Here is a 25,199-nt window from a genome sequence, read left to right on the forward strand (position 1 = left end):
GGCGACTCTTTCTTTGTTTAAGGTGCGTCTCGAATCCGGGCTAGTCCCCGAATCGAGAGGTATCTCACTTCACATCGCCGCTCATGCTGTGAGGGGCACTCTTTCGAGAGTTCCTTGGCGGAGCTCTCCTTCACGTGGATGATCCTGAGACTCGCGTGGGGGCACGTCCCCCCGCCTCTCTCGGATCGGGGTCCACACATTCCCTCTTCCATTCACTTATAGAAGAACAGGTTCTTCTATGTCGAGACAGGGAGTCCACCCAGCCTTGGCCGGTTCCTCTAAAATGGGATGTCCCGGACATGATTGGTTTGAGCCGCAAGCCGTTCCTTGAGGGAGAGGATATGAGGATGCTCGCCCTAGTCTGTGAGGAGCTGGAGCGGGAGGGCCTCATTCATTGTGCGGAATTCTCTGGGGAAGCGGTTCTGGTCGGGCTTGGCCTTAGTACTGCGACCCCGGCACGTATGTGGCTAGTCTTGCTTTAAACTCTTTTTCCTCATTTTTGCTTCTGACCGGTTTGTTCATTCATGTTGACTTTCAGAGATGCAGAAACAGTCAAAGATGGAGATAGTGAGGCAAGGAGCATTTGGAAGGGCCCAGCAGGGCCAGAAAAGGAAAGCCGCCGAGATTTCGAGTTCTACTCCGACCTGGGACACGCCGCCCCCAAAGGCAAGACTACAGTGAAGTTGGTCGGTGCCTACGACCGAGGAGCAGGGTCTTCAAAGTCGGGGGGGACATCCACTGGAGCCCGTCCTCCCCCGGCGAGGTCTGGAGATAATGTTTTTCGGCCCAACTGTGCCATTCAGAAAAGCAACTCCGGCCTTGGTGAGAGCCGAGTAGCTGTGGAGATTGTCACCAAGGGTCTCCTAAACCAAGATAAGCTTCAGGTTCTCAACGAACCTCCAGCTGCTGCCGATGAGGCCATCTTCTCTTCACTATATCAGGTAAGATGGATTGTGTCATTGCTACTTGTTTTTCCCTTCTTCTTCTTTTTTACATGTTTGCTTGCTTGCAGATCGGACTGTACTACAATGATTTTCGGGAGAAGAGCAAGAAGTTTTCTGAGGCGATCACCAAGTCGGAGGAGGAGAGTGACCAACTGATGAAGGAGGCAGAAGAGCTCCAAAGGTCCATTGGGGAGAGGGACGCGGCGAATTAGCGGCTCAAAGATGAACTAGCCGCCCAGAAGCAGAAAGCCACTGAAGCCCTTAACGCACAAAGGGAAAGAGCCCGGGAGAGGCAGATAGCGGCCGTTGAGGAGGCCATGCAGAAGAAAGACGACGAACTTTTCAGTTTGTCCAGTGAGTCGTACAAGCTGGGATTCTTTGATTGCCTTGGGTAGGTCAATGAATCCAACCCGGCTGTGACCTTGACGGGCCTTGTTCTCCCTGATCCGCTGGTGGTTGGCGAAGATGAGCAGGATACTACCCCTGCCGCAGAGGTCCCGGAGGCACACCCACCACGGGGTGGTAGCCATGGGGTGTCTTGACCTCCCTTTCTTTCTTTTGTAATGGTCCTTGGAGACCCTACTTTTTGTAATGGCCCTTCGAGGCCCTATTTTTTGTAATGGTCCTTCGAGGCCCTACTTTCTCATAAATAGAAATTGCATTTTGTTGTCCACTGTCCACTTATGTCAGCCTCTGGCTAATACTGTTTGATTATATACTGTGGGTCAAAAATACTCCGGGCAGACGTTCGAGCTTCGGTTGACCCTGGTCCTTGCGGGGGCAAACCGAGGTGAACTAACCAGCGAGTACCCTAGTTTTAGTAAACTGAGTTTCCAAGTAGCTTTGATTTTTGCTGTCCGGGCTTGTTCCTGACCAGAAGTTCGCTCCCAGTCTTTGCGGAGACGAGCCGGGGAGAACCAAGTAGCGAGTACCCTAGTTTTAGTGAACTGGGTTTCCAAGTAGCCTTGGTTTTTGCTGTCCGGACTCGTTCCTGACCAAGGGTGCGCTCCTAGTCTTTGTGGAGACGAGCCGGAGTGAACCAAGCAGCGAGTACCCTAGTTTTAGTGAACTGGGTTTCCAAGTAGCCTTGGTTTTTGCTGTCCGGGCTCGTTCCTGACCAGGAGTGAACTCCCAGTCTTTGCGGAGACGAGCCGAGGCGAACCAAGCAGCAAGTACCCTAGTTTTAGTGAACTGGGTTTCCAAGTAGCCTTGGTTTTTGCTGTCTGGACTCGTTCCTGACCAGGAGTGCGCTCCCAATCTTTGTGGAGACGAGCCGAGGCGAACCAAGCAGCGAGTACCATAGTTTTAGTGAACAGGGTTTCCAAGTAGCCTTGGTTTTTGCTGCCCGGGCTCGTTCCTGAGCAAGAGTGCGCTCCCAGTCTTTGCGGAGACGAGCCGAGGCGAACCAAGCAGCGAGTACCCTAGTTTTAGTGAACTGGGTTTCCAAGTAGCCTTGGTGCTTGCTGTCCGGGCTTGTTCCTGACCAGGAGTGCGCTCCCAGTCTTTACGGAGACGAGCCGGGGCGAACCAAGCTGCGAGTACCCTAGTTTTAGTGAACTGGGTTTCCAAGTAGCCTTGGTCTTTGCTGTCCGGACTCGTTCCTAACCAAGAGTGCGCTCCAGTCTTTGCGGAGACGAGCCGAGGCGAACCAAGCAACGAGTACCCTAGTTTTAGTGAACTGGGTTTCCAAGTAGCCTTGGTTTTTGCTGTCCGGACCCGTTCCTGACCAGGAGTGCACTCCCAATCTTTGCGGAGACGAGCCGAGGCGAACCAAGCAGCGAGTATCCTAGTTTTAGTGAACTGGGTTTCCAAGTAGCCTTGGTTTTTGCTGTCCGGTCTTGTTCCTGACCAGGAGTGCGCTCCCAGTCTTCGCGAAGACGAGCCGAGGAGAACCAAGCAATGAGTACCCTAGTTTTAGTGAACTGGGTTTCCAAGTAGCCTTGGCTTTTGCTGTCCGGACTCGTTCCTGACCAGGAGTGCGCTCCCAATCTTTACGGAGACAAGCCGAGGCGAACCAAGCAGCGAGTACCCTAGTTTTAGTGAACTGGGTTTCCAAGTAGCCTTGGTTTTTGCTGTCCGGGCTTGTTCCTGACCAGGAGTGCGCTCCCAGTCTTCGCGGAGACGAGCCGAGGAGAACCAAGCAGCGAGTACCCTAGTTTTAGTGAACTGGGTTTCCAAGGAGTGCGAGGAGATTTGCAAAAGAGCCTCTATCATTCACATTCGATATATACATTTACAGTTACTTTCGCGCCGGGTGGTCTACTACTGATAGTATTTTCGGAGGTTCTTCGAGTTCCAGGCATGGGGTAATAGGTGCTCCCCAAGCTTCTCCAGCTTATAACTTCCTGGGCGAATCACCTCTTTTACTCGGTACGGTCCCTCCCAGGTCGGGGAGAGTTTTTTTATCTTCTTCAGTTGGGAGATAGTAGCTTTCCTTAGGACTAGATCCCCTGCTCGGAATTCTCTGGAGCGTATCTTCAAATCATGATAGTTGGACACTTTCTGCTTGTAGGCGGCGACCCTGATTCGGGACTCTTCCTGAGCTTCTTCCAATAAGTCGAGGTTTGCGTGGAGCCCATCACCATTGAGCAGTTCATTGAAGTTGGTGACTCTGGGAGACGGGGCGCCCACATCGACGGGTATTACGGCCTCCATCCCGAAGGACAAGTTGAATGGTGACTCCCCCGTTGGTGTGCACGGGGTGGTGCGATACGCCCATAGGACATGATATAGTTCATCTGCCCATCGTCCAGCCTTTTGTCCAGCCTCTTTTTAATCCCCTGAAGCAAGATTTTGTTCGTTACTTCGGTCTGCCCATTCGTCTGAGGGTGCGCTACTGAAGTGAATCTTTGTTCGATCTTCAAGTCGGAGCAGAATTTTCTAAAGTTCCGGCAGTCGAATTGTCTACCGTTGTCTGTTATCAAAACGCGTGGGATCCCAAATCTGCAAACCACCGACTTCCAAAAGAAGTTCTGCACGTTTTGCTCTGTGATCTGGGCTAGAGGTTCGGCCTCCACTCACTTGGTGAAATAGTCAATGGCCACCACTACGAACGCGCGCCTTCCGGAGGCTGGTGGAAAGGGGCCCAAGATGTCCATCCCCCATAATGCGAAGGGGAGTGGGCTGATGATCGGGGCCATAGACACAACAGGTTGGTGGATGGTGGGAGAGAACTTTTGGCATCTCTCGCACTTCTTGACCAGGCTCAGTGCGTCTTGTCTTAAGGTGGGCCAGTACATGCCTCTCAGCAGCACTTTGATTGCCAGGGCCTTGCCCCCTAGGTGTTCCCCACAAATCCCTTCGTGCGTCTCTTGTAGGGCGTATGCGGCGTTGCTGGGCCGGAGGCACTTTAGGTATGAGAGGGTGTACGATCTTTTGTACAGGCTCTCACCATCGAAGGAAAACCTGGCTGCTCTCTGTGTCACTTTACGGGCCTCTTTCTTGGCTTCGGGGAGCTTTCCACTACACAGGTAGTCGATGATTTCATCCATCCAGCAGGACTCGTGCTCCACCTGCATTACTTCGGTGGCCTCATTTTCGATACTGGATTTCTGCATAAACTCCATACATATACTCCCGAGGGTGGTATATCCAGATGCAGCCAGTTTAGACAGCACATCCGCTTTTGCATTTTCTGTTCTGGGGATTCTGATGACCTCGAAAATTTTGAACTTGCTGGCTAACTGGCGGACCTTGGAGAGGTATTTGATCATACGTTCGTCGCGGGCCTCATACACCCCTTGAATCTGGTTTGCAACCAGCTGGGAGTCACAGTACGCTTTCAGCCTTTGGGCGCTGGTCTGGACTGCTAGGTTCATTCCGGTGAGGAGGGCCTCATACTCTGCCTCATTGTTGGACGAGCGGAATCCGAACCTTAGGACGTAATCTATAGTGAAGTTGTCTGGCCCGGTGAGAACCAAACCGGCTCCACAGCCACCCTTGTTCGAAGATCCGTCCACGTACACTTCCCAGAGTGGTTCGATGGTCGATGGATCCTGTTCAGCCTGTACGGGGATGATTTCTGCTCTCACTGGTTCAGTCTCAGCTTCTGTTCGCTCCTCGGTTGTGGTTTCTTTTTCCACAGCCGGGGTTTGGACAATTTCAGATTCTGTGCTCTGCTGGGGGATGGTGCATTCAGCCACGAAGTCTGCCAGCACTTGAGCTTTTATTGCTGGCCTAGGCATGTACTGGATATCGAATTCGCTCAGCTCCACGGCCCATTTCACAAGTCGTCCTGAGGTGTCCGGCCTATGGAGAACCTGCCGGAGCGGCTGATCTATCAGGACTTTTATCATGTGGGCTTGAAAATACGGCCTCAATTTTCTGGCTGCCATGACCAGGGCGTAGGCCAATTTCTCGACCCGCTGGTACCTGATCTCGGCATCATGCAGGACCTTGCTGACATAATAGACCGGTTTTGGTTGGTTGTGTTCTTCTCGAACTAGCACGGCTGCCAATGTCATGGAGCTAACGGACAGGTAGAGGAGCAGTTCTTCCCCCGGCTCTGGCTTGGTCAACAGCGATGGGGAGGACAAGTATTGATTCAGTTCCTCGAACGCGATCTGGCATTCCTCTGTCCAAGGTGCTGTCTTGATTCCTTTGACGGCGTTGAAGAAAGGTAGGCATCTCTCTGCGGACTTTGAGATGAAGCGTCCAAGTGCGGCCACCATTCCCGTTAGCCGTTGTACTTCTCTGATGGTTTTCGGCGGAGTGAGCTCCACCACAACCTTGATCTTCTCTGGATTGGCCTATATCCCTCTCTGGCTTAGCATAAACCCTAAGAACTTTCCCGAGCTGACACCGAAGGTACACTTGGTGGGGTTGAGCTTCATATTATGCTCTCTTAGGACTTGGAATGTTTCCCTCAGGTCGGACACATGATCTTGTGTACTTCGGCTTTTGACCAGCATATCGTCGACATAGACTTCCATGTTACGGCCGATCTGTTTCTGGAAGAGTTTGTTCACGAGCCTCTGATACGCGTCCCCGGCATTTTTTAGGCCGAAGGGCATGATACGGTAACAGTACGTCCCCTGATCCGTTACAAAGGAAGTCTTTGGTATATCTGACTCATACATTCTGATCTGGTTGTATCCGGAGAAGGCATCCATGAAGCTCAATAGTTCGTGACCTGCTGTGGCGTCAATGAGCTGATCGATCTTTGGGAGCGGGTAGCTGTCCTTGGGACAGGCTTTGTTCAGATCGGTGAAATCAACGCAGGTCTTCCACTTTCCATTTGTCTTTTTTACTAGGACCATGTTTGCCAGCCAGTCCGGGTATTGGATTTCTCGAATGAAGTCAGCCCTTAAGAGCCTCTCCACTTCTTCTTTTATCGCCTGCCGCCTTTCGAGGGCGAAATGTCTTCTTTTCTGTTTCACCGGCCTGCAGGTAGGGTCAACCCCAAGTCTGTGCGTGCTGACCTCCGGGTCTATGCTGGGCATGTCAACGGGAGCCCATGCAAAGACGTCTGCATTGTCCTGAAGAAAGTGGGTGAGGCTATGCCGGGTGCTCCTACCTAGAGAGGAGCCGATCTGGACGACTTTTTCATTATCGCCTTTGCATAGAGGGATGGAGATGAGGTCTTCGGCGGGTTGAGTCCCCTGGGCTTCGTCTCTCAGATCGAGTATCTCAATCGGCAGCGATTCCACTGCATTTTTGCCCTTGAGTGCCATGGCGTAGCACTCCCTGGATTGTGGTTGGTCTCCCGGGACTTCTGCCACGCTGTTTGGAGTTATGAACTTCATTTTCTGGTGATATGCTGAAGCGACTGCGCGGATTAGGTTATGTCCGGGTCGTCCCAAGATAGCGTTATAGACCGAAGTGACTCTCACTGACCGAAGTCAACCCCAAGTCTGTGCGTGCTGACCTCCGGGTCTATGCTGGGCATGTCAACGGGAGCCCATGCAAAGACGTCTGCATTGTCCTGAAGAAAGTGGGTGAGGCTATGCCGGGTGCTCCTACCTAGAGAGGAGCCGATCTGGACGACTTTTTCATTATCGCCTTTGCATAGAGGGATGGAGATGAGGTCTTCGGCGGGTTGAGTCCCCTGGGCTTCGTCTCTCAGATCGAGTATCTCAATCGGCAGCGATTCCACTGCATTTTTGCCCTTGAGTGCCATGGCGTAGCACTCCCTGGATTGTGGTTGGTCTCCCGGGACTTCTGCCACGCTGTTTGGAGTTATGAACTTCATTTTCTGGTGATATGCTGAAGCGACTGCGCGGATTAGGTTATGTCCGGGTCGTCCCAAGATAGCGTTATAGACCGAAGTGACTCTCACTACCAGGAAGTTGACCATCGTGAAGGCTTGACAGGGCAGCTCTCCGACGAGGACTGGGAGTTCAATCTGTCCCTCCACTTTCACGACCTCCCCTGAGAAACCGAATAGATCGGAGTTTGCTGGCCTCAAACGGTCATCACCTATCATCATTTTTTGGAAAGCATGATAGTACAGGATATCGGCCGAACTTCCGTTGTCGACAAGGATTTTCTTCACTTCCCAATTCGCGACGAGCATAGTTAGGACCAGGGCGTCGTCGTGTGGCAGTATCAAGTTGTCGAGATCCGCATCTGAAAAGGAGATCTCATTCTCCGTTTTCATCTTTTTGCTGCATGTGTGCACGGCGTTGACTCGGCGTGCATATGCTTTTCGAGCAGCAGATGATGTGCCCCCAGCGGCCGGTCCGCCCATAATCGTGCTGATGACCCCCTTTGGCTGGGATCGGCGCGCCTCTGGCTGTGAACTGGATGGCAAAGGAGATTGATCCCGGGCAGGGGGCGGCTGTGACCGTCGAGGGCTCCGGCCCTGGGGACTCTTCTCTCTGGGCTCTCTTCTGTGGCCATCACTTATGACATACTTTTTCAAGTATCCCCGGCCAATCGGCAGCTCGATTTCTTCCTTGAGCTGCCAGCATTCGTCTGTGTCGTGACCATGGTCCCTATGGAACCGACAGTACTTCGATTTGTCTCTCTTACTTTCCTTAGAGATCATTCTGGTCGGCCACCTTAAGAACTCTTCTCCTCTGATTGCGGCCAGTATGTGTCTCCGGGAGGTGTTGAGAGGAGTAAAGTTCTCTTCCCTCCTCTGGGGGGACTTCTCCCTTCTTTGAGCCTTATCATCCCTACGCTGCCTGGTAGGGTTCTTGTCTTCAGAGGTTCTCCTCCGATTGGGGTCTAGGGCCGCCAGTGTCTCTTCCACTACTATATATTCTTCCGCTCCAGCCATCAGATCCGCCAGTGAGGGCGGGTTTTGGCAAGACACTGACCGGCGGAAATCGTTAGATCTAGCGCCTGCGAGGAGCGCGTTCATGGCGGCTGAGGGATCCAGATTTGGCACTTGGAGTGCCTCCCTGTTGAAACGGCTGACGAACACCTTTAGAGGCTCGTTGTCCTCCTGCTTGAAGGCCATCAAGAATGCCGTTGTTTTCCTTGGCCTCCGGCTGCTCATGAAATGGCGGACCAGATTGTCCCCAAAGTCTTCAAAGTTGCTGATGGAGTTCGGTTTGATCCTTGAGTACCAGTCCCGGGCCGCACCAGTCAGTGTGGTCAGGAATGCTCTGCAGAGGAAGCCATCGGATGCGCCGTGGAGGAGCATCATCGTTCTGAACGTTTCCAAATGGTCCACAGGGTCGGTGGTCCCGTCATATTGCGGGACGGTTGGCATTTTAAATCCCCTGGGCGCTCATAACATCGTCGGTGAACGACGTTCTGCTTGAAAACGCCCTCACAGCAGGCCGGCTCTGGTCCTTTGCCAGCTCTTTTATACGGTGGTCTATTTCTTCTATCCTTCATAGCATCGGATCAGCTCTACGGTCTGGTCGGTCAAGCGACCTGTTTCTCTCCACTGATTGGCTCGCCGCGGAGCAGGACTGACTTTCCGGACTCCTGCGATGAGGCCGGAATTTTTCCTGCGGCGTGTGGTTTTCCTGGGCTCGATGCTTTCGTGCAGAGCGGGACCGTGACCTCCGGCGGTGGTGAGGTTCTGTATGGGCATGCTTGGCTCTGGAGTGTTGGACTTGGCTTGAGTGGTGAGTCTGGTCTTCACCGTGGCGCGCTGACTCTCCCCTGTGGGCGTTCGACCTTTCTTGTACGGGTCATGGAGCTTCCGGAGGATGTTGGGGAGGCGCTTGGAGTAGCTGTTGGTATTGACCGACAAGAGCCGTCATCTGTTGAAAGAGAGCTTGAACTTGATCCGGAGTGGGCGTGGGATTGAGGTGTTCCGAACGAGGTGGGCTCTGTTCTGCTGTAGCAGAAGTAGCCACCACATGTGAGGCGATTCGCTCGCTCCGGGTCCTGCGAGGTAGCATGGCTCGGGTAGTTCGTGCGGTTGGTACCCGAGCATTCCTCCGTCCTGCCATTTTGTAAGGGGATTTGAACAGCTTTTAGTTCGCGGTCCCAACGATGGCGCCAATCTGTTAGGCCTAAAATCGGTAACAGATGCGGCAGTGACGTCAGAGCTAAGCTGGAGGACCCGAGGAGCCGAAGTGAAGGAGCTGAGTCCTGTACAAGACCAAACGAGGTCAGAAGACCAACCCGAAGTCGTTACTCAGGACAGGCCCTTCGACACTCAAGTCAGTATGAGCAGGAGTGCAGGGCGAGTTTTTAAGAGTGGGTGGGTTGAGAAGTTATTACCCTTTGGTCTGAGCCCTGAAAGGCTTTTTATAGAGGCAAACCTGGGGTGGTTGGATTACCTACCCGAGGACAGGTGTCGGCCTCTTACAGGTTTAAGTTTACCTACTCTTAGGTAATTACCAAACTACCCCTGGGCCGACACTGGATTTGCGGTGGGCCATCCTGGAGCCACGTGTCAACAGCTAATTGGCTGCTGTTTTTCATACCCCATCAATTATATATGGAACTATGAAGAAAATAGTATAGAAATGTCACCAAGAATCATGAAAGGAAACTAATGATTACATATTGATTGCCAAATCAACCTAAGTTTTTAAGGTGAGGGTGTGAACTGGACTGGGCAAGGAGTGATGGGGACAATTATTGTGAAAAGAATAAGGGTGTTTTGAGATAATACTGCTCATATGCTTGCAAGGCTTTATTTCCTGTAATCTATACTACTTCTAAAAGCCTTCCCAAAACAAATATTGCCAACCCGTTTCCTAGCATTTCCACTCTTTTTGTTTGTCTGTTTATGAAAAGAAATTAGAAAGAAAATGAGGTAAAAATGCTGTCATTTTTAGGAAAAGACAAACATTTGGGGGTGGAAATGCTAGAAAAGATGGTGCCCCATTCGTAGCATTTCCACTCTTTTTGTTTGTCTGTTTATAAAAAGAAATTAGAAAGAAAATGAGGTAAAAATGCTGTCACCTTTAGGAAAAGACAAACATTTGGGCGTGGAAATGCTAGAAAAGATGGTGTTATATATTTTGCTTGCCATGGAGTACCATGTGCAATTTGGGTCGGGTATGGTTGAGCTTTTGCTAAAAATAATTGGAACAGCGGATTCTAAAGAAGCTAGGGTTCTCCATCTCCACTAAGGATTTTCTATCTTTATTAACCAGATGGAGGGGACCTTAGAAGTAGAAAGGCACTCTCCTAACACTGTCTTGATCAAAGAAAATAACGCCAGTCTGTGGAAACTCACCAATCTATTGGTTGAGATAAAAGATATGTGTATGCATGGTGCTTGTTGTTTTTCTCTTATTCATAATATTGAAAAAACGAACATCCCATAGGTTGAGCTACAATAGGGGGTAGGCAGAAATGTCGGATGGGATTGACAAAAATTGACAAAATAGAGAAGATGAAGGCGCCGGAGAAAATGGAAGGCGTCGGAAAAAAAAAAGAAAAAAAAGAAACGAAAAGAAGAGGTAAAAGAAGGATAAAAAGAAAGGGCAGTGGAGAAAATGAAAGTTGCCCGAAAAAATTGAAGGCGCTAGAAAAATTGAAGGACTGAGTTATCAATGTTAGGATTTAATCCTAACGGTGGATGTGGCCTAAGCAAGATCAACGGCCGAGATCATTTTAGTTAGTTAAGTGTTTAAAGAATAAGATGTATCCTTTTATTGTGAAATGGTATATTTGGAACGGGTGTAAACAAAGAGACGTTTGAGAGAAGGGTCAGCGTGATGAGGAGTTGCATCCCTTCCCTCAAACGTCTATAAGAGAAGCCTCCGGTTCCTGCTTGTACACAACCCATCTTTTCCATTCTCTGTGAATCCACGTCTAAGAGAAGAGGAAAACAGTCCCCATCACTGTCTGTTGTGGAATAAGGAGATATACCGGAGTGGAACCATTTCAAGAGACAACAAGACAATATCCATGGCTTCCGGTATGTTCTTTTACTATTTCAATTTCAATCCATATGGTTAACTGTGATTTTCTCAAAGTTGGACCGCCAAAGATCTGTTGCCCGTATTCCTTTTATGATGAACACTTACATGTAGTATCAGAGCCACGGTTCCGGTGAGAAAATGGCGAGAAAATCGCATTAAAAGTGATTGAAATAGGGTTTGTGAAAAGTTGTATTTTGAGTGCCGCCATCAATTCTGGAGTTGGATCGATGATTAAATGGCACTGAAACGTTGCTTCTGTTCCCACGAATCCAACGCAAACGATTCGTCCATCCGATGTCTGGATTGCGTTTGGTGGTAATTTAAAGATGAAAATTTTAACTTTTGGGGAAGTTTTGGACCTCGCCGGCAACCGGCTTGTCCGACCGGAGATTTTTCGGCGTGGTTGCGAAGTTCGTCGAGAGACGAGTCCAATGGCATATTGTGCGCCTCAATTGGACTTCAAACGAAGCCGCAATAATAAATCGAACTTTGAGTGTTTTTTCGGATTTTACTGGAATTTTCACTATTTTAATGAAGAAGATGATGAATAGTGTCGGGCTTCGCGGACCGGACCGCACGGGCCCATAAAGGATCCGCAACAGGTTTTTCAATTAAAAAGGGCCCAGTAAACCCTCTAAGCCCACCAGACCGCTTGGCCGAACCTGACCCGAACCGGCCCATAGGCCCAAACGGCCCAAATCTATGTTCGACTCAGTTTGGCCCATTTTTTGTGATATTGTTTGCCGGATTATAGTGGTCCTGGGGGTTTTGGACCCTTCTGAACCCGATTTTGGGGTCCCTTTATGTATTTGAGGCCTATTTTTCATAATTACAGTATAATTTTCAAAACTTTTGCCTTTGTAAGTTGATTTTAAGTCAAATATTTTGGAGTTTTTGGCTTAGGTAAAACCGGTTCCTAAGCTTTCGAACCGTTCTGGACTTATTTTTGAGGTCATTTTTTGTATTTAAGTACTGTATGATATAGTTACAGTGTAAAATTAAGACTTTTGGTTTTGTAAGTTTGATTTTAAGTCAAATATTTTGGGGCTTTGGACTTGGGTTAGACCATTCCTATGGTTTTAGATCATTCTGAACTCGTTTCCAAGGTCTGTTTTGGTGTTCTGAGTCTGGATTTTAAAATTTCAGTGTAATTTTATAACTTTTGGGTTTTTTAAAGTGGGCCTTGAGTTTGATTTTGATTTCAAACTCTTAAAGAATTAACTAAATGCCATGGAGACCCAGTTATGTAAAGTTTTGATGTTGTTTAATGATTAAAACTCAGTCAATGAACACCTTAGGTTTCTAATTCTTAACTTAAGAACCCCTATATGTTGTTTATATGCTTTATGTTCATGCCAGATATGCTTAAAACCTAAGCTTATGGTTATAATAAACTGATAGTGTGTATTTTCAAAACCTAAAACATTGAATTATGTTTGATCATGGAACTTGAAAGTTGGTTTTGTATACACAAGTTTATTACATTGTTCATTATTTTTAGTTGAAATTGAACTATATCTTGTTATGATTGGTCACTAAATGAATGAACAAAGAACTGCGATTCCGACTGGAAAACGAAATAATCGCTTAAGGTTAAGTGGTTAATTTTGAGAACCGTGTCGCATACAATGACACATTTATGGACTATGAACCACTTTCAATTACGACTATTTGTCCAAGAGCAACACTTAGCCCAACGGATGCGGTGTGAGAGGGCTAGGCCTGGGTAACCTGGTTTGGGGTTGTGCTTCTGCCCAACGGTGATGTGCGCCTCTATGGTTATCTGACCCTAGTTGGTCTCATGGGAGAGCCAATTGTGTGCTGTGGCACGGCCCAACGGACGGCCCACGGTGACACACTTGGTGTCTCGCCAGAATCACAGTATTGTGATTTCCTGAATTGAAAATCGTTTGTGTGTTGTGATTCTGGGCAATCTAACTAATTTTGCCTTACTATAGATTGACTGAGTATTGTATGTGAGAACCAATTGTGTGCCGTGGCACGGCCCAACGGACCACCCATGGTAATACACCGGTGTCTCTTCATAATCATGGTATTGTGTTTTCTAAAGTAGAAACCAATTCTGCATCGTGGCACAGCCCAACGGACGGCCCACGATGGCACATATGGTATCTAATTAGAAGCACACTTATGTATCATCATGATTTTATACATTTTAGTCATTCTTTTCAATTGGATTGATTAAATTCGTGGATTGAGTTAATTAAACTCCATTTGTGGACTGAATAGGTGTTATAAGAAGTGAGCATGTTTGGAACTGCATTTCTGTGTCTGTGACATTAAAGTTGTTGGTATCTTTTCTAGATACCGATTATGTTGAGTACTTTAGTGGGCCAGAAACCTTAGCAAGTGATAGAATAGATCTGCATAATTCAAGACTACAAAAGGCTAGATTATGCATCATTGAATGACAAGCTCACTAAACCCACATCTAAAAGATGCTTATGAATAGTGGAAGTTCATTGTTAGTATCAATCTAGTAGTAATGGTAGACCTCCATTGTTTATGCAATTCGAGATGTTTTTAAAACTCGAAAATGCAAATGAGTTCTTGAATGTAGTTAGTGAATATTTTAGATGATCATTTGAAGCACTTGTAAATACCCTTATGATATGTTTTGATAACCTTAAAGTATATTCACCAAAGTTGTAGTTTTGAGCACATTTTGAAAGGCTTTAGATTCAGAACCTTGGTTGTGCTCACTTTACGACACACCTCTTGGTTATTCTAAATGACAACATTAGAGTGCCGAAGATATAGACTAGCCTTAGCATTATCAATTAAAGAGAGTGAACTTGGTATCAAGTGCCATTATCTTGAATAATAAATGACACATAAAGTATGGATCCCTTAAGTTCGATATGGCCTGGAATTAATACCATATCTTTGTATATTATGATTCTTATTTAGTAAGTACTCCGGAAAAGATTTGTGAATAGATTAAGGCATTACTATTCACATTTAGAATTCTATGTGAGGTGTTCGTGCGAGTCAGTGCTTAGTAGAGGAGAGTATACCATTATATCGGGAAATAGAATAAAGGTGGTTGTTGAATCTATTGTTACTCGCCACTCTTTTCTAAAATTTTAGTTTCATATGAACTAGAAACCTTATTCTAGAAAAACTCGATTCCTTTGGTTATGAATCAAGGTCTGGAAGTATAATGGATTCTCTCTAGTTTTCCATTTCCCATTTAGTGAGTTTGGTTCTCTTCAGGGCAATCCTTATTGACTTGGATTGCACTTCTCTCAAGGTTAGACTTGGCCCACCTTGCATTAGAATGAGATAATTGGTATTGTTAGAAATAAATGAAATCGTGTGGACAAGAATTTATCCAATCAGTGGCTTAAGTTTTTTAACCACATATCTGAGGATAGTTGGGTAAAAGAAGAATTATAGATTCACTTGATTTTACCGATTTAAACAATGATACGGGGTACATTGAAGGAAAAATATACAAAGATTAATCGGTTTAGGCTGTCACCAAGAGTATTGATCTACTAAAAGTCATTCACAATGACATCTTGGATCTTTTGACTCTGACGGTTGGTGGCAAAAGGTGTTACCCTTTTGGTTAAATTTTCTAGCCATAGTTAAATGTGTCTCTCTAATCAGAAGTAGGAGGCCCTATCTTTGTTTGTGATCTATAAGGTAAGAGTCGAGAATTAACTTGACATAAACGATCAAAACAATAAGGGTCATTTATGCAACTCTTTGTTGCCTAAGATTGTGGGTTAAAACTCTTAAAACACCCATGTATTTTGTGATCCAAGTAAGGCTGTGCCTAAGACCCTTTAAGATTTATGGGTCATAAGGAAGCTGAAATTGGGAAACATGCAACTTTGGGTTGTTTATATGAGGCAAAAGTTTATAACCCACGAATATAGTGATTAAGCTCTATGACCATAAGTTGCAATTTCATAGATTATCTTAAAGTATTTAAGGGTTTTAGGTTCTGTTGGTTGACCCATAGTACGTATATTGTCGGGATTAAATGTGCTAAGACTTCTAAAGGATGGTGACCTTAGTGGGAGTGTAGTGTCTTTAGTAAAATCACCTTTAAGGAGAACCAGATTGTAGTACCGGTACTGGTGATCCAAGAGCAGGTGGTACCAATGCTCGTTGGAACATCAAAAAGCACATATAAGTTAACAACCCACATTATAGATGTTTTGGTGGTGACGACTACCGAACAATCCTCGATATGGTCACATTAAGTGAGAATGTCAACTTTTGCTGATGACTATATGTCTTTCTGAGTGGGTGAGAAATGACTAAGTAATTTCATTTCTTTCAGTCAAGCACTAATGAGCAATCAAGAAACTCAACGAAGCCATGAAAGAAGAGTTTCTCTCAATGAAACCTTGTCGAAGACTTAAGAGTCAAGCCATTTGGCTGTATATGGGTCTTTACGACTAGGAGAGACTCCATAGGTGGAATTAAGAGATATAAAGAAAATTTGATTGCAAAGGCTTCACTCGGAAAGAAACAATAAGAATACTTTCTCTCATGTTTTAAGAAATATTCTTTTGGAATGGTCATGAAGTTTGTAACTCATTGTGATCTAGAGTTACAATAAATGATTATAAAAGTGACTTTCTTAAAAGGTGACCCATTTGAGATTATCTATAACCTGAAGGTTTTGAGGCTAAGAAAAGAGGCACATAGTCTGTTGACTTAGAGATTCTGCTTAAGGTTGAGAGCAGACTTCTTGACAATAGTACATAAAGTTTCATTTAGTCCTCTATGTTAGATTCTAAGGAATTGTCACAAAATAATTGATATATCTTAAAGTCAGTTAGAGTAATATTATCTTCCTCGTATTATGTGTTGATGTTATACTACTTGCTAGCAGTACTTGGCCATGTTCAATGATATTCGTACAAAAGAATTCAGGTAAAGCATCCTACATGATAGGAGTTTAGGTTCACCTAGTTGGAACTCGAGGATTGCTGAGATTGCAGAAAGCCTATATTGGTATAGTCCTTTAAGTATTGAACATGGATAAATTACTCTATTTGTAGTGTTCCTATAGTTAAGGGTGATATATTCAGTCAGTTCCAAGGTTCCATGATCGATTCATTATAGGAGCAGATAAAGAAGTTCCCTAATAGTTCCGCAATTGGGGGTCTATTGAATGTTTAAATCTGCACCTACTTGTGTATAACTTATATGGTGGACAAATTTAAAAAGTACCAATGTTATTTATGTATGGATCATTGGAAATTTGCCAAAAGGTTATACATTGTCTGTAAGGGACTAAAGGTTTAATGCTCACATAAAGTAAATGAGAAAATCATAGTGTGATTGGTTAATCTAATTCTGACTGTTATCGGAACACTTAGAGTTAAATGAGAAAACCATAGTGTGATTGGTTAATTTAATTCTGACTGTAGTCGGAACACCTAGAGTTCTGCTCTAGTATATTTTGCAGAAAGTCCTAAATCGTGGAAGAATGTCAGATTGACACTCAGTTGTTTCCACCTTGGGTACGGAGTTTATTGTGTACTTCAAGGCCTTGTATTATGCCTTGAAGTCGTGAAATTTTATCTCAGGATTTTATCTTGTTGATAGTCGACAAGTTACTGAGAATATATTGTGATAATTCAGCTGCGGTTTTACAATTCCAAGAACGACAAATCAAGTAATGGGGTCAATGCATTGACATATTGTCATGAGGAAGTTCAGAATCAGTGTGTATTTGAAGATTACATAAGCACCGCACTTATGTTGGCGGATCCTTTGACTGAGGGCTTGTCATCAAAGCTCTTCAGAGAGCATGTAGCGCGCATAAGGTTGGTTGACAATTTTGATAGCCTGTGACAGTGGGAGTCTGCATTAGGTATTGAGATACACTGTTGTGATCACATTTTATTTTATGATTCTGATATATATTATTTTCTACCGCTCCATTTTGTGCACATTACGTAAATGGATTGTGAGTAAGAGGTAGAATGTCTGTAGACTGTTTTGGACCATATTTACATCTTATGCATGTATGCGTTTACATTTATGTTGGTAAGTATTACTAATGATATAATCGTGGGGTAGGCTATTGGGTAGAGTTGGTGACCCAATGGTTACATGGTTTATTGTTAGTAGTTTTTGCTGAACGGAATGTTTTATTTATTACTTAACTGACTTAAGGTATGATTATTATGTATGGCACAAAGATCTTGTTGGCCAAGTAGGAGAATGTTAGAATTTAATCCTAACGGTGGATGTGGCCTAAGCAAGATCAACGACCGAGATCATTTTAGTTAGTTAAGTGTTTAAAGAATAAGATGTATCCCTTTATTGTGAAAGGGTATATTTGGAACGGGTGTAAACAAAGAGACGTTTGAGAGAAGCTTCAGCGTGATGAGGAGTTGCATCCCTTCCCTCAAACGTCTATAAGAGAAGCCTCCGGTCCCTGCTTGTACACAACTAATGTTTTCCATTCTCTGTGAATCCACGTCTAAGAGAAGAGGAAAACAGTCCCCATCACTGTCTGTTGTGGAACAAGGAGATATACCGGAGTGGAACCATTTCAAGAGACAACAAGACAATATTCATGGCTTCCGGTATGTTCTTTTACTATTTCAATTTCAATTCATATGGTTAACTGTGATTTTCTCAAAGTTGGACCGCCAGAGATCTGTTGCCCGTGTTACTTTTATGATGAACACTTACAATCATGGTCTAACTCGAGGTTATCAAGGTCAGCAACGTGGTTATCAAGGTTCAGAATCGGGGTTATCTGGTCTGAATTGGGGTTATATGGTTCAGAATCGGGGTTATCTGGTATGAATGGAGGGGTTCCATTATCAAAATCGTATTTATGATTATCCGCTTTTATGTTGCCATAAAGCTTTTTTTTTCTTCCTTTTTTGGCTTTTTAGTTACTTGGTAATGGTATGGTCCTGTGAGTTCCGTAATTACCCTTCAGGTCGATTAATTTCCAAAGGTCGTTCTAGGGTAATTTAGTCATTGAGAATTTTCCTCTATTTTTACTTTATTTTTTCATCACTGCTATGACTGTCATATTTTTGTTCAAAGAACAACTAGTTGCAGACCTGTGCGATGCACGTGGCGACAAATAAATACATTAAAAATAGATATGAAAATGGCTTTTACTTGAAAAATAAAATAAGTTAAGAGGCGGATGAAACCCAAAATCCCAATGATGTAGAAGTGCTCAAATTCAGAAATTCGGGGAATTTTTCAAATATCCGATTCATAATCTATTATAATAAGCAATATGATTAAAAAAAACCTTTAAAATGTTGGAACAGGCGATTGCAGGAATAGAAGCAAAAATCCTTGACAAATTTCTTACGTTAGGGCTTTAGATATTCGACAGAAGTGGAATAGAAAAAAAAATCTTGGGATACAACTCATGCGCACAGATTTCTGTTCTGTGCAAAATCTATATGACATGGAAAAGATGACTATTCCTTCATTGAACTGGTTTTAAGAGGAGTTTCTAACATTACATATCTGCAAGCTTGGGAGTTAGTGTGTTGTGTAAGTCAGTTTGGAGGTTCAATGCATGCAACGGAGGCATGTCTAAAGCCTGAGTACTGGATGGTCGTGAATATGACTTAGGAAAAGTTTGAAAGTCGTATGAAAAAATCTTCTAAACTATCAAATTCATGTTGTCTATGAGGATTTATTGCCTGCGTTTAAATTGCATAGAACTTCAGCATGCTCATGAGATTAGTAGTCTAAAATTAAGTGAGATCAACACCATTTAAAATTTCAGCTAAGACTAGACATATTCACAAAGACCTTCAAACCTAATGATCTTATGCACGTGTAGTGCTTATAGCATGCTTGCTTTAATGTCTAATTAGTGGTTTGATACGCATGCATGTATGAAGATTTACTAGTCATGGAAATAGCCCAAACTCTATGGATGCTAAAGGTACTTTTGAGCATGAGTATTTTGTAGAAATTTTAATAACTAAAAAAAAAGAAGAATATGGAAGAGGCTTTAATGTTGCCAGTAGCATCTTATTCACATACGAAACTACTGACGCTAGCATCTTTAAATAGATGTTGCTATCGGTTATAAAAAATCACACGTTTATGTCTCTTTTCTAAACCTACTCAAACACTAAAACTTCACGCAAAAAGATAGATTCTAGTCCTTATTAAAGAGCATCCGATTCTAATAACTTGTATAAAACAAGGACTCTCCAACGGCTAACTTCTTCTAGAATAATAAGATAATGATAAAAACAAAATATCTAAAAAACTCTACCCAATCTAACCGATTCAACTTTAACGAGGAAATACTTGGGTGGCCTTGGGTGGGACCCACAAGGTAATTCCACCGTTTGAATTAACTAATCCAACATATTTCTTGTGTTTTCATGACTGTGCATTAATAATAAAATCATAAAAAGAGGGGACTTTTGGTAAGCTCTTGTATCTTTGATGAGGACAGCTTTTAATATGAATCATCCTATTGAATAGCATTTACTAATTGATGGAGAAGGAACTGTTTGTGGAGTCTCGCTGCCAAACACAAAACTGAGAGGTGGTTGAAACCCTTCCATGTTTAGTGCAGCCACGATTTGCCAAATGCTCTTCTTTTGGTTCCTTTGCAGAGCAGTTGGGTTAAGGAAGAGAATCAACTACTTCTGGTTAATAGAAGAGCCTGATTCCAATTAGGACTAAAGTTTGCCTACACCAGTTAGATTCTTGGAATTAATGACACATGGCCCATATCTGTTAGTTCCATGACTCGAATTGTCCTTTCTCAACTGATCACTGCACCCTTGCAAACAGTGATGCCGGGTAAATGCGTGGAAGCAATAAAAGTGCTAATGAGGCTCTATATCGATGGTAGGATTGGTGGAAACAAAGGCAACCAAGCCACACTCGGATTTATTTAGAGAAACGAGTTATAGTACCTTGCTGCTCAATTAGATGTATCCTTAGGGAAAACCACATGTCCTAGTGGCACTTTTCATTTCCAATAATCATTAGTACTTCTATACATTGGCTGCTAGCATTAAGGAGTACTGTTAAGGCCATGGATAGAATTCGTTTGCACCAACAAGGGTTAACCAATTACTCCGCACCTTTAGCTACCCAACACTACAGGAGTCGGTCAAGGTATAAGTTTGAGCGTGTTCTCATTAATGAAACAATAAGAGGACTTGAAGTGTTATCATTTCCAATGAGATTGTTATACTCATGCATTCCAGAGGCTTCTGCTAGAACTATTTAGACACTCATGACAAGTGTAGCTCAAATAGAAGACAATCAATTTTAGGACAACAAGCATTTTTTTTCTGCTCCATAATTTTCTGTGATAAGTGGACACATAATCACATATTTTTCAGCATTTCAAGAGGCAGTACATTTAGTGGTTCTGATGCAACTTTAAACAAACATAAGCATACGAACTCAATGCAAGAACTGAATTTAAGATATCTAGTGGTAGATCTGTAGACTTTGAATCTGTTGTGATCGGTTCAATGTGCATATATTTTGTCGTACCCAATCTGCCTGCTTAGGGTCCACTACCCAGTGACCTAGATAGGCCACCCCAATTCGTGTATGGAGACTAGGTCTAATGCTGGTTGTGTATAGGAAAAGATGTCAGGTCTCTTCCCCAACTAGAAACTTTTAGGTATGCAAAGAACTAAATAGCATTCTTCCTATCCCTTAGGATCTATGAATCTGATATTTCTACGATGCTACCTAAGGACAAACGTGTGTAGTAAAGAATAAGCATCTCACACACTCCAAGATATACCAAAGAATGTCATGAACTGAAACTTTATTAATTAATAAAAAGTGTTCAATACATCAAAAGCTCTGGATTTTAAGGCATATATGCTAGCACATACACAGCATGACGCATACTTATTAGAAAATTCATGGTAGCCCTTATTCCAATATCCAAACTATTCATTTGATGGGCCCAATGTAAATAGGCATCATCATCATCTTGAATTGTAGGGGCTGATCAGAGGGTTTGGATCATCCATCATTATTTTTCTGTAGAGGCTGATCGGAGGGTTTTCATCATCATATGGAGGTGGTTTTATGGGCAAGGTCTATATATAATAGGGCGAAATAAATGAACGGTTTGGATCTTTGAATTTGGTGAGCCCAAGTGATTTTTAAAAATACTACGCTTGATGTAAGGTGGGCCCAAGGGGAAGGGTGAGAAGGCAAGTATGGTTGTAGGTGCACTGGTTGTGTTGTTCTCTTCTTGCACCAATATTTAGTTTCTGAACCACAGTTTTCAAAAAGCTATTGAAATTGAACCAAACGCGGGGAGCAATTGAATCACTTTATATCAATGAGTTGAGTCATACAAATATTCACTCCAACTTCTCGTGCATCTTTTAACTCTAACAAATTCTGGCACAATTTTCTTATTTTAACCTAACAAATTAGCCGTACTTGGGCATGTTTGCAACCATGAATAAATATTCCTTGGAATATTATTAGTGGGGCCAGTAGTGAGTGATGGTTAGAGATGGAGAGATTTTGAGAGGGTGGGAGAAAAGCCCTTGAAAAATAGGAAAAAAAAATACTCAATTTGAAGCAAGGTATTTTGTTTTAGAAAAAAAATACTCAATTTGATGTTGGGTATTTTGCTTCACTGTTTTTAGGGATCTCTCATCCTCTCTCCATGCTCTTTCTGACCTTCTATTTCAAATTTCCCCAATTTCGATTTCGGTATCCCCTGAAACCCAAAATTTCAGATTTCAGTCGAAATTTAAAACCTTGGATATAGCTATGGCTTATTTAGAGGGATATCATGATATATGGGAAATTATATCAGCACAACCATGTTTTGATATTTTCAGTAAATCATCTTGTTTTTTGGTATTTAAAGAGCTGTCAAATTGCTATTACAGTTCCCAAAAAGCTCTTCTAGGTCAATTAAAAAAGAAATGACAAGATGGGTTTGTGGAATTATTAAAACTGGGTTCGGCTAGGTAACAAACGATGAAACTTTACGACAGCTTTTTCGTACACATTCACTTACATCACATACACAAGTGCTCTCTGAACCGTGCAATGCGAGTTTCAAAAAGGAGACAAGGGATTTGACTCGCTCTACTAGATTGCTTTCGTCAGAAGCCAGTGAGATCGCGATAACATTTCCCTAAATTTAAGGTCCCAGTGAATAAGACTTGAATTCTGGTGGTTTGAGTTACTTTTTTCATGTGTAATCAAACACTGGACCAGAACGAAATTTTGGGAAAATTTATTTTCCTAACTTTTCCAGAAAATTCTTGTAATCCAACCATGGCCTTAGGACTGAACCCTAACAGAGACAGGCCGCCGAGTTGGGCTCCTATTATCATCATATTTTTATATCTTGAATGAAAAATATCCGTGTATCAATCAATTAGTAATTCTATTGGAAATCTTGGTCCAGAACATTAAAATTTTATGAGATATAGCACAATGTATTCAGTAACATGGTGCGCCCATGTATCTTGCAATACGTTACCATGCCACCGAACATTGATGGTCCCTAGCAAATCCCTTTCCGCATTATTTTGTTGTAAACTAAACAGTGGATGGGTTGGCAACTTTATTGTTCTGAAACAATAACCCATAATATTAAGCTACTATTCATAAGATTATGGCCCTGTTCGCTTTGGATTTTGAGAATTGATTTTTAGTGCAAAAACTGATTATAGGACTCAAGTTTGAGTCCAACAATCTAATTTCTATAATCAGTTTTTGCACTAAAAATCAATTCTCAAAATCCAAAACGAACAGGTAACGAATCCGAGCCAATTAGATTATTTAGGCCCTGTTTGTATTGGATTTTGAGAATCGATTTTTAATCCAAACTAATTATTGGCCCCTCTCTCTCTCTCTCTCTCTCAAATGATTATCATCAGTAGTTAAAACTATATATTATACAATTATGATAGAGTATGTATGATTAGATATGGAACTTTGAAGAAAACATTATAGAAATATCATTAAGAATCAAGAAAGTAAAGTGATGATCACATCTTGATTACCAAATCAATCTAGGCTTTTAAGGTGAGGGTGTGAACTGGACTTGGGGACTGATGGGGACAGTTTTTTGTGAAAAGAATAAGGGTGTTTTTAGATAATAGTGCTCATGTGCTTGCAAGGTTTTATTTCCTGTATTCTATGTTACTTTTTAATACTTTCCAAAAAAAATATATGGGAAATGATATTTCCACCCCCTTTACTAGCATTTCCACTCTTTCTGTTTGTCTGTCTTTGAAAAGAAAATACAAAGAAAATTAGTACAAATGCTGTCATTTTTAGGTAAAGAAAACATTTGGGCGTGGAAATGCTAGAAAAGATGGTGGAAGCATTTCATATAATATATAGTTTGCTTGCCATGGAGTACCATGTGCAATTTGGGTCCGGTATGGTTGAGCTTTTGCTAAAAATAATTCGAACAGCGGATTCTACAGGAGCTAAGGTTCTCCATCTCCTCCAATGATTGTCTATGGAGGGGAGCTAAGAAGAAGAAAGCTACTCTTCTAACACTGTGTCGTGGGTCAAAGAAAATAATGTCGGTCCGTGGAAAAGAAACTCGCCAATCCATCGGATGAGATCAAAGATATTGTATGCATGGTGCTCGTGGTTTTTCTCTTATTCATAGAAGTGAAATAGATTTAGCTGATGGCCTTGCCAAATTAGGAGTTTCCATATAGGGGAGTCTCCTCTACCCATGAAATGCAATTGTAATCTTCTCTTAACTAAAAAAAAGAATTAGATTCAACTAATCCGACCCGATTTTATGGTAAAAGCTCAACCAGAATTCCCAAAAATCGACCCCAGTTGCACCCCTAACCATGACGTGGGTCTATTACTTTGCCATGGGGCCCACTTCTACACAATACTGAACCCACTGAGAAGCTTGAAACACAAGTGCTAGAAAGGTTTTTGAAGGTGAAATTCTATTGGTGATCAAAAGAATATATATCCCTTTCCATGATCATATCCTGCCTAGAGACAATATACATTCCCTAGCTTTCCAATGGATATAGTGGCAAGGAAGTGATGCCAAGAACTTTTCTTGCTTTATATACCTAAATACCATGATCTCAACATTGGTGGACAAGGAATATTTATGGATAAATGTGAATCAGCACAGAAAAGAAAGAAGAAAAGGAAAAGCAACTTGCATTTTGTTTTGAAAAAATATGGTAGTTTGGATATTCAAATACTATCTTCATCTCTTTGTACAAAGAAGAAAAGGAGAGAAGCTTTCTGTAGCTCCAAATATTCTGCAGAAGATTTGGATCATTTATAGAGTTGTACTTTGGAACCTTATAATTGATTTTGGTTCTTATTCTTCAATCATTTGATGCTGTACTGTATGCTACAAATCAGAGAAAAACCCTAGGTGAAGGAAACCCTAGAGTAGAATTTTATAATAAAAAGAACCCTAGAAAGAATCTCAGGGAAATAAGTAAATATAGAAGCCATGTTTCATAAAGTAAAGTAATGTATCGGATAAAGAAGCACAATGCACGTAAAGATGGTTTGTATGATGAGAAATTAACAATAGATAGAAGTTTAGATGTGGACTTGGCCAACTTTTACACAAATGGTGGTGGTATATATATATATTATTATTTTTTGGGCTCCATTCAAGTTACTATTACCTTTAGAGTGAAATGTGGGATTACCTTCCATGTTCCGACTGTTTTAACAGGAAGGACAATGACAACAAAACACACCCTTTCGGATCATGTAGAATGAGAATATGATCCTGACCTTCTCTGTGTAATTGGACCCATCACAAGAGCAAAATTTTTACAATCAGACGATCCTTAACACTATATCCGATTGAAAAAAACAGATTTGATGGCCTTCGAAAAAGTAACTGGCTCCATTGTAGGGATGGGTTGGTTTAGGACAAAATCCCACTTATGGGTTAATTTTACAGTCTGATTTTCAAATCTGATTGTGTTTGGGATTTTCTGAT

At 43.0% G+C, this 25,199-nt stretch overlaps 1 protein-coding gene across 1 annotated transcript; it reads left to right on the forward strand.

Moving 5' to 3' along the window:
* The first annotated feature begins 515 nt into the window (after positions 1–515).
* LOC143863495 (uncharacterized) lies at positions 516–1,618 on the forward strand. The gene is made up of 2 exons (XM_077374176.1): positions 516–941; positions 1,013–1,618. Exons 1-2 carry the CDS (start codon positions 525–527, stop codon positions 1,154–1,156), a joined length of 561 nt encoding a protein of 186 aa, XP_077230291.1. The 5' UTR covers positions 516–524; the 3' UTR covers positions 1,157–1,618.
* The last annotated feature ends 23,581 nt before the right edge of the window (positions 1,619–25,199 follow it).

The sequence above is a fragment of the Tasmannia lanceolata genome, unplaced genomic scaffold (assembly GCF_043159265.1).
Source record: "Tasmannia lanceolata isolate RefF3 unplaced genomic scaffold, GAP_Taslan_0.1 ptg000003l, whole genome shotgun sequence".
Lineage (NCBI taxonomy): Eukaryota > Viridiplantae > Streptophyta > Magnoliopsida > Canellales > Winteraceae > Tasmannia > Tasmannia lanceolata.

Excerpts from the sequence above, each read along its gene's own strand:
- LOC143863495 (XM_077374176.1), top strand. The coding sequence starts at position 525 with ATGTTGACTTTCAGAGATGCAGAAACAGTCAAAGATGGAGATAGTGAG. Across the intron at positions 942-1,012 it reads TCTTCTCTTCACTATATCAG|ATCGGACTGTACTACAATGA; the intron begins GTAAGATGGATT and ends GCTTGCTTGCAG.